Here is a 9,392-nt window from a genome sequence, read left to right as displayed (position 1 = left end):
AGGGAGAGGTCTGGAGAGCCTTTCAAGACACAGGAGGATTGGAAGCACTCAAAAAAGGGATGAAAAATTATAAAGCAGGTGCATTTCTGCAAAACCAGCCTGTTTTGGGCAGACAGGGCTGACAGCAGAGGGCAGCACAGGCTCGTCGCTGGTGCCTCACCACAGGGCCTGGCCTGGCACCTGGGTGCTTTGCCCTGACCCAAACTGTTCTTGCTCCTTCCCTCACCATCAGCTGCTCTCGGGGTACAGGGAGATATTTTAGGGGGCAGAGCGAGCCCAAGACCGTGGTGACGAGCCCAGGATCTCTGATAGCTTTCGATTTTGAATTAGAATGAAAACTGAGAGAGAAGAATCAGTTCCTTTTCCCATCTCAAAGCTGAAGTGGAGAAGAGAAACTTCAGAACTGACAAAAAATAGAGCATTTCGAGGTACCCAGCTGCAGGGAGATCACTGCCATCCTAGTCAGGGGGTGCGGTGTTGGACTAGCAAAGTTTCCAGAAAGGTGCTGGTTCATCCAGGGTGGAAACGCTGTTCCTTCCACTCAGAGTTAAAAACCTGTGGGCTACAAGGTGTGACAAACAGGGTTCTTGCAGATCACTTCATCCCGTAACACAGCTGCAAACTTTGAGAAATAGAAACCATCCTGCATCAGAGCAGGAGCCCTCAGTGTCAGCGGGAGGCCGAGCATGCCAGAGAGTCTGTGTCCATCTGTCCTAGAGTCATGGCGATTCACACTCCATCTTCTCGTGCTTCATTTATTGACTTTATCAAAGACTTTGTCTGGAAACACCCTGCTAGAGCAACAGAAGTTCCTGCAGCCGGGCAAGAGAAGGTGGCTCATTGTCTCCACTCTGCCCTCACCCTGCTCCTCTCCCCATAAAGAGAGAAAACCCCCCCCAGAGGATGGGGGAAGAAGACTGACATCCAAGTCCTTGGCATCCTCAGCTGTGCTTCGATTGGCGTCAGGTCTCAGCTGGTGACGGCAGGAGCCAAATTTATGTGTTTTGGGGGGATCTACAAGCACCCATGCACACACAGGGATGCTGCAGCGGGTGTTTTACTACGAGTAGTAGCCTGGCACCGAGAATACGGCTGTCGTGGCACATCCGTGCCGTGCGGTTGGCAGCACGGGGGCGGTTTCCGTTGGGGTCGGTGCCTAGGAGGCCACATGCGTGTGCCAGGGGGCCCGGCCCTGCCTGCCTGTTTCGGGGAGTCGGGGGGAAGATGAAGACTTTTGGCAAGGGTTGACCTGAAATGACATTTTGCCGCTTCTGTTTTTCTCACAGCTTTTGCAGCGGGGCGAGATCTCCGTCCCTGCAACCTTTCAAATGCACACGCGTGCCTGTGTGTCATTTCAGGTTAACTGAAGCGGCTGCTTCAATTTGAAACAGGAGCTGTTTCATTTTTTGAGTTGCTTAACCCCTCCTAACTGTAATAAACACAGTGATTAGGGACACAAAACTATTACCCTGGAGAAAGGGGACCAAAAGCTTGGAAAAGGATGAAAGAAGTACTCCAATCACCCCTTTTAAAAATATGTTTCTTTAGCTGAAGCTGCTAAATTTGACTCAAGTTTACACACTGGAAAGGTTTTGCGGTTGTTGGTTGTGGGTTGGTTGGTTGTTTTTTTTTTTTTTACAGTGAATAAAGTGTTTTTTTCCTCACAAAAACCCCCACCAACTCTCAGCCTGAGTGATGCAGTTTCAATGTGTCACGCAGGCAGCGTTAGCACAGATCCCACTCTCAGGAAGGTTGGTGTAAACCCCAAAACATGAGACTGGTCTCAAGCAGGGCTACAGGTGCCTGAAACCAGCACCTGGCTGCCCCCGCTGTCACAGCATGGGGTTTATTTTTTGGAGGATGTCTGGGAAGGGACAGGTTTCACTTTGGGTTCACGCTGAGGGGGGTGCAGGGCTTTAGTCTCAACACCTGGAGGACTAAATCCCCTGCCTGGGTGATGTGGGGTCATCAGGGGTTTAAAGCGGCTGGTCCCAGCCTAAGGGAGGATAGGGCAGGGAAACGCAGGCAAACCCAATCTCCACCACAAAAGATCTCCAGCAAGTTGGGGCACTGTGCCTCAGTTTCCCCTCCTGCCCTGTGGAGGTGGTGCTATTGCCACACAGGCCATCGGCAAAAAGCCTTTGGAGACCGACGTCCACCAGGATTCATTCCTGGGGAGCGGAGCCATGGGACACCTGGTTTGCTGATAATTCACCCCATCCTAAGGCAGGTGTTTAAAATAGCTCCTGTGACTCACTGTGCTGAGAAGGGCCAAAGGGTTTCAGACGCTGCCTTGGGGGTAGCTGGATGTTTTCCCTTGCGACAGGACGTGGGGTGTGATGCCACCTCCGAGTCTCCAGCTCTTCAGATCCCTGCGGCGAGCCCGGCCCCCGCTCCCCAGGTGGTTTTTCTCCTTGGCGCTCATCTGCGTTTTTCCAGCCGTGGCAGGGGTTTGGCTGTTGCTCATCTGTCATTCCCAGAAAGGGACGTGCAAAATATAAACATCATTGTTGCTGTGGCTGCAGGCTGCCCTGGCCAGTCCTTTCTGCATCACCAAGCACCTTTGCTGGGGATGGATGGGTACAGGAAGCCACAGGTGTGATGAGTGCTGGCCCTTTGCAAGTCCTCAGCCATCCATGGCACTCTGGTACTCCCGGAACGGGAGGTCCAACAGTCTGAAATCTCATCCTGCTCCTGCTTCATCATTTTTTTCTGCTTTCTGAAATGTGGGTCCTTCTGCTGACAGCGGGGAGCAATAAAAAGTTGTGAAATAGAGGTGGGAGCGCGATGCTGGCTCCAAATCACTTCCTGCTGGAAAACTCCTGCATCTTCATCCTCTCCTATCATAGCTGACAGCCCCAAAGGGCCGTGAGATGAGGGGTGAAAAGGCCTTTTCCTTTCCCCCAGCCCCTATGCCACAACGTGATGATGTGGAGGGGAGCAGCAGGCATCGACTGCCCATCTTCAGGTCCCCCATCACACCTACCATGGTCCTGTCCCCATGGCAGAGGCCTGGGACACAAGTTTGGTGGCTCTCAGCCCCGTGAAGGCATTACTGCACAGGAGGGCAGGTGCACAGGGATCAAACACGCACCGATCCTTTTCCAACACCCAAACCTTGGATACACCCTGTCACCCTGGCAGGACAAAACGGTACCCGGGCAGTGGGATCTTGCTGGGGGACATGACGGCACCGTTCCCCTCCTGCAGCACAAGCCTGGCAGGGACAAAATCATCAGCAGCAGGCGGAAACAAAGTGACTATCAGCACCCCAGCCCCGCGCCGGACCTGCTCAGCCTTTCTGCAGCGAGTTTTCTAAGAAACACCGCAGCAGTTAGCGAGCGTTTACGGGAAGGGTGGGCCAAGCTCAGCCCGCAGCCGGGGCGGCCGCGATAGCGTTTCAGTGGTGCTGAGGGGGGACAGCGGCCACCTGAGGGGCTCAGGCTCCTCACGGTAGCAGGCAGTGTGGCGGGGAGGTTTGCTTTCGTGTAAGAGCAGCTTCCCGGATGGTCTGGGGAAAAAGCGAGTGAGAGAGGAGGTTAAATACAAACCACATCTCAAAATAGGCCTAAACTTTGAAGGCATTTGGAGCTGCACTTCCTGCTTGTAGCAGCCCTAAGGAGATGAAAGATGCAGCTGAGTTTAAAAAAAAAAAAAAAAAAAAAGGCAAAACAAACAAACTGAGTTAATGCTTTCTGCTGAAGGCAGAGGCACAGCAGTGACACAGCACACCAGGTCACCTCACGAGGCTGGGACGTGGCTCCAGGAGCCCCCATTCCCTCACAGGCAGCCCCCTGGCTTGGACAGCAGTGCTGGCAAGCCCGGGATGAGCCAGGGAGAGGGACTGCTGCCTGGGCATGGGGGTTTTAAGAAAGAAAGCCCTGGGACAAGTCAAGGAAGGGATGATCCCGTTGTCTGAGATCTGGGGGACTTGCAACGTAACCTGCAGAAGGGGAAACGTGCCCCTTCCTTGTGGCAGACACAGAGCCCTGCATGTGCAGCACAGCAGGTGCACCAGGAGGTCAAAGCAGGAACAGGGCTTCAAAATTCAGCACTTTAAAAAAAAAAAAAAATCCCAAGCAATAACAAAACTCAAAAACAACACCCCCGAAGCCGAAGCACCACGGAGCTGGGAAGTGGGGTTTGACAGTTTGGAGGGTAAAAGCTCGAGCGAAGCGTTACCGCTGCTGACTGATAGCGACCGACTTCTCGTAATCCGAAGATCAACTTCCTCTCGCTCCGCGTTCGCCGCCCGCCAGCGGCTTTCTTCACCCCCCCCCCGGCACCCGGCATGCAACACCCACTCTGCGCCAACAGAGCTGGAGCAACAGGATCTGCCTTACTAAAATTTAATTTGGCTGACAACATCCGGCCTTTCACAAGGTCGCTTTGATGTTTGTTTACTTGCCGTCCCCAGCACATGCTCCGCACCAGCCTGCGGATGAATGGAAACGCGAAAGGCTCCACAGCCCTTTGATCTCTCCTCCCAGACCTGCCAGGAGCAGTCGGCCCTGGAAACACCCAGCAGAGGGATGGATCCAGCCTTCCCTGTGGTGCTGCCGGCTGGCTGGTCCTGGTTAACACTGCTCAGTGAGCCTTTGGGTGGGACCTTCTTCTGAGTTACATCTCAGCTGGAGACAAACTGGTGGTCCCCGCAGTAGCCTCACAGTAGCCACCGGTACCTGGCACACTCAGAGCATCCTTCATCCCGCCCCACAATAAAGGGATGTCTCCATCATGTCAAGTGGTTTGTTTTTATTTAAAACTGCATAAAAAAAATAAGATTTCTGAATTCCCCTGTACAATATGAACTATTAAGAAAAAACCCGCCGGCTAAACACTTAGTTACATATAAAGACTCGACAGCGCGGACAGCCCGGCCCAGCTCCCCCCTCCCCAGTCCCAAACAAGACACCCGTGGGGGAAAAAACAAAACACATGGCAAGGAAACAACAGCAACCAGAACTATGTACAGAGACAGCTGGGGAGCAGGCAGCCGCTCCGCACCTCCGCCAGACAGAAACACTGCGGGCTGGGGATGGACACGGGACAGACACGGAGGGAAGACCCGAATGGAAAACCGGGGGATCAGCAGCTGTAGAAGCAAGGCGTGGGTTGGAAACCCACGTGAATTATAAATAAATAAATAAGTTATCCTACCGGCTAGAACTCTCTCTTTAAAAAAAAAAAAAAAACAAATTCATGAAAATAAATTAAAAACAAACTGGAAAAAAAAAAAAAACAAAAGTAAAACATTATCACTATTAACAACTGTACATCAAATTTCGCTCCTATATAACTTTGAACACATTTACAGCTCTGTTGGTTTGCATTGTTTGTGCATTCGTGAGGGCACAGGGAAGCAAAGAAACCCAGAAAATCCACGCGATGTGGAGGCACGGGAGGTGAGGGGATCGCCTGCTTGGCTCCCAAATGTCTTCTGACCTGTTTTCTTTTTGAAAAGAGGAAATATATACCCAGGTGAGTCTTGGAAAAGCAGCAGAGTAGGAAAATTCAAGTATATCCTCCAGCACAGCCCAGATCTCAACTGAAGGCACTCGAGCACGGTGACAGCGGAGGAGACAGCCATTCGGCCACGGTACCTGCCCTCCCCCTGCAGTTTTTCCCCTGTTGAAGCTTTTCTTGCAGTAAGGTCTCTGATCCTCTCGCCGTCCCGAATTCAGGTGATCAGGAAGATGTTTGGGAGCCACCAAAACCAGAACCAAAACCAGACCAAAACAAACCAAAAAAAAATTACTGGCAAGACCAGCAAATGAGACAGGGTCATTCAGATGGAGTCCAGGGCAGCTGGGTTGGATGGCGGCCACCGGCACTTGCAAGACCAGGTTTCCAGCCCAGCTTTGGGACAAGATGTGCGTGTTCCCATCTGATGATCCCTGCTCAGTGCTACGCTCGTGAGGAAGCCTGGTTTTCTTTGCTTCTTATGGTCAGGAGATGCCTGGAGCTGTTATTTGCCAGGGTCCTGGACCAAACCGTGCAGATGGGGTGTCTGCCATCTCCTAGGGCAGGTGAATGCCTTGCAGCCAAGAGTGGTTGAAAACGTCCTCCAGAGATGGTCTGTCTGAAGGCCGCAAGGACAAACACCACCTGATGAGATGCTGGCACTCTGGGGAGAGAAAACAGAAACCGCCGAACAGTCAGAGAAGGCTCCTGTCCACCTTCCACCACCATCCGCAGTGCCCAGGATGTGCTGGGTGTGCTCAGAGCTACCCTAAACCTCCCAATCCAGGAGCCGCTTTGGAGGAGAGCGGGATGGCAGGACACGTGCCGCCTCCCTCAGCTAACCACGGGAGATCAACCTCCTCACGTGCCACCTCCCTCAGCTAACCACGGGAGATCAACCTCCTCCACAGCCCTGAGAGTGGGGATGCTCCTGCGCCCGGTGCCATCTCCCAAACCCGTTGCCCACCACGATGCCGGATACCCACCGAGGGAGATCGGCTGGCGGAAGAAGAGCTGGCCCCTGACAATGTCCTCGTCCTGCTCGAAGGGGACGTCCCCGCAGACCATGTCATACAGCAGGACGCCCAGGGACCAGATTGTTGCTGAACGGCCGTGGTAGCGGTGGTAGCGGACCCACTCCGGCGGGCTGTACACTCGTGTTCCTGCGGGAGACAGGCGGAGCTCGTCAGGTGGATGCTGCCCGCTCCCGGATCCTCACCCGAGCATCCTTGGGGACGCGGGGGCTGCACCGGTGGCGGGAGGGACACACACGGTGTGACCCGCCGCCCCCTCGCCAACACGTGACTCTTGTTTACAAACTTTGGGTTGTAAAAAAAAGCCACCGGTGCCGGAAGAGGGCAGCACCGGCCCGGGGAAGGCCCGACCGTTACATGCAAAAATAAAAAAAGAAAAAAGGAAAAAAAAGAAAAAGAAAAAAGAAAAAAACCCCACGGGTGGGGAAAAACCACGCCTTTCCCCCTTGCCTTAGCCAAAAAAAAAAAAAAAAAAAAAAAAAAAAAAAATTAAAAAAAAGCCAGGGCAAACAAGGGGAGCAGAGCAGCCCAAGCCCTTCCACGCCTGCAAACCAAACCGGCCAGAATACGGGTTTTGCAACACACACACCCCCCTCTCTGCTACCCCCACGGGTGTTTGTTTTTGTCAGGCTGGCTCCCCCCACCCCAGCCCCGGGCAGGGTGGGTGGCAGCGGCTGGGAGCCGGCTCCCGTTTCACAACATCCGCCCCGCGCCAAAAAGCAACTCGGCAGCCGGCTGAATAATTAATTCCCCCCCCACCCCCCCTTCTCCTCCAAAGGGGGGAACCGGTGCCCGGTCAGGCTGAGCCACGCAACGCCCGGTACCGCGAGCATCCCCCCGGGTGTGGGCTCACCGTCAAATTCGGTGTAGACCGTGTCCTTGAGAAAGGTGCCGGAGCCAAAGTCGATGAGCTTGAGCTCACCGGTGGCGAGGTCGACGATGATGTTCTCGTCCTTGATGTCACGGTGCAGGACACCGCAGGCGTTGCAGTGCCGCACGGCCTCCAGCACCTGCCGGAACAGCCCCCGCGCCACCTCCTCCGACAAGGATCCCCTCTCCGTGATGAAATCGAAGAGATCCTGCGCGAGCTCCGGACGCTCCAGCACCAGCACGAAGCTGTCCGGCAGCTCGAACCAGTCGAGGAGGTGGATGACGCCGCGGAAGCCGGAGGAGCCCACCTTGTTCAGCAACACGATCTCCATCGGGACGCGAGTGCCGCTGGGCTGCGGGGGGACCGCGGTGCCGTCAGAGGGGTGCTGCAGGGCTCCAGTAGACACCCCCCCCGCCGCCCCCGGGATGCTCTGGTGCCCCCCCGCCCAGCCCCACAGGTGCCCGGGCATCCCCCCTGACAAGGGGATATTCCGGTGCCAGCCCCCCCGCCGCGGTGCCAGGGAGCTGCTGCCGAGGGGATGCTCCAGTGCCGCCCTGCTCGACCCCACCGGTACGGGGCACCCCCCCTGTTAAGGGGATGTACCGGTGCCCCCCCCCCCAGTGCTAGGGAATCGCTGCCAAGGGGATGCTCTGGTGTCCCCCTGCCCACCCCCCCCAGTTACTAGGCAGTGTCCCGTCCCCCCCTCCCCCCCCCCCGGATGCTCCGGTGCCCCCCTGCCCGGCCCCCCCGGCACTGGGCAGCTCCTCCCCCGGGATGCTCCGCGTCCCCCAGTGACTCCACGCCCGCTCCCCCCGCGGTGTCCCGGTTTCCACCCTCTCGGGCCTCGCCTTATCCCCCGCCCCGTGACGCCCCGGTTTCTCCCGGTAGCCCCGGTCACTCACCAGCTCACCCCACTCTGCGATGCGTTCCCGGGCCACGTGTTTGATGGCCACCTGCAAGCCAAGGGGAGCGGCGGGATGAGCACGCCGCCCGCCCCGCCGCCTCCCCCTCCTCCTCCTCCTCCTCCGCCCCGCCGCCGTCCCCGCCACTTACCGGGGTGCTATCGGAGAGGCGGATGCCCGAGTAAACGGAGCCGTAGCCGCCGCTCCCCAGTAGCTGGCCCACCTGGTACAGCTCCTCCAGCGGCCCCTTCTCCTTCCCTGCGGGCGAGACCGGGCCGTCACCGCTCCGCCCCGGCCGCCCAACCGCCCCCCGCCGAACCGGGCCGAGCCACACCGGACCGTCTCGCTCTTACCTGGCTGTAGTTTGGCCGCGTGTCGCTCCCCGCCGGTCCCGGAACGTAGATGGGCCAACGAGTTGATTTTCGAGAGCAGCATCCCGGCCCCCTCGCCCGATTCCGGGGCCGGACTCGGCACCTCCCGAACCGGACCGGGCACCGGCGGCTCGGTTCCGGCGCTCGGGCTGCCGAGCGGCTGAGGTCGGGCGGGGGAGCCCGGGGAGAAGGAGGAGGAGAGGGCGGAGGAGGAGGAGATAGAGGCGGTAGCTTGGCGGGGCGGGGAGGGAGCGGCCTCGGCGCGGCTCCTCCGCGCACTGCCGGGCTCCCGTGTGGCGCGGCGGCCCCCCGCCGGCCCCGGGGGTAGCGGGGGCCGGGGGCGGGCCGGGCAGAGCCGGGGGGCGGTGCCGCCGCGCCAGGCCCGGCCGCGCCGCCCCGCCCACCGCCGCCGCCGCCAATGGGGCGAGAGCCGCGGGGCGGGGACGAGGCGGCGGGTCCCGACGTGGCGGGAAGGAAAAGGCGCCAAAGCCGCGCGCGGGGGGCGGGGGGGCCTGTCCCGGCGGCTCCGGGGGTGAGAAAAATGGGGAGAGCCAGAGCGCTGCGGCCACGGGCCCGTTCCCCGGGGAGTCCCGCCGCCGCCCGCCGTTGCCAGGGCTTCGCAGAACGCTACCGGCACGGGCAGGCTCGGCTCGGCCCGGCCCTGCCGCCCCCCCGGGATCGGGCCCACGGTGATGCTGCCCGCTCGCCCCGGCAGGCTGCTCTCTCTGCCGGGCCGGCAGAACCGCCCGGC

At 58.1% G+C, this 9,392-nt stretch overlaps 1 protein-coding gene across 1 annotated transcript; it reads right to left on the bottom strand.

The window, feature by feature from the left end:
- Positions 1-4,740: 4,740 nt before the first annotated feature.
- PIM1 (Pim-1 proto-oncogene, serine/threonine kinase) lies at positions 4,741-8,919 on the bottom strand. The gene is made up of 6 exons (XM_074925395.1): positions 8,624-8,919; positions 8,422-8,528; positions 8,271-8,321; positions 7,351-7,720; positions 6,450-6,626; positions 4,741-6,127 (listed from the first exon to the last, which is right to left on the bottom strand). The coding sequence occupies exons 1-6, from the start codon at positions 8,703-8,705 to the stop codon at positions 6,021-6,023; spliced, it is 894 nt and encodes a 297-aa protein (XP_074781496.1). The 5' UTR covers positions 8,706-8,919; the 3' UTR covers positions 4,741-6,020.
- Positions 8,920-9,392: the final 473 nt, after the last annotated feature.

This window comes from Athene noctua, chromosome 23 (genome assembly GCF_965140245.1).
Source record: "Athene noctua chromosome 23, bAthNoc1.hap1.1, whole genome shotgun sequence".
NCBI classification, from domain to species: domain Eukaryota; kingdom Metazoa; phylum Chordata; class Aves; order Strigiformes; family Strigidae; genus Athene; species Athene noctua.
Note: the sequence above shows the minus strand (reverse complement) of the source record. Positions and strands in the feature narration are given on the sequence as shown.

Coding starts and splice junctions, on each gene's coding strand:
- PIM1 (XM_074925395.1), bottom strand. CDS start 8,705: ATGCTGCTCTCGAAAATCAACTCGTTGGCCCATCTACGTTCCGGGACC. Junction 8,529..8,623: donor CGCGGCCAAACTACAGCCAG/GTAAGAGCGAGA, acceptor TCTCGCCCGCAG/GGAAGGAGAAGGGGCCGCTG. Junction 7,721..8,270: donor TCGCAGAGTGGGGTGAGCTG/GTGAGTGACCGG, acceptor GTCCCCCCGCAG/CCCAGCGGCACTCGCGTCCC.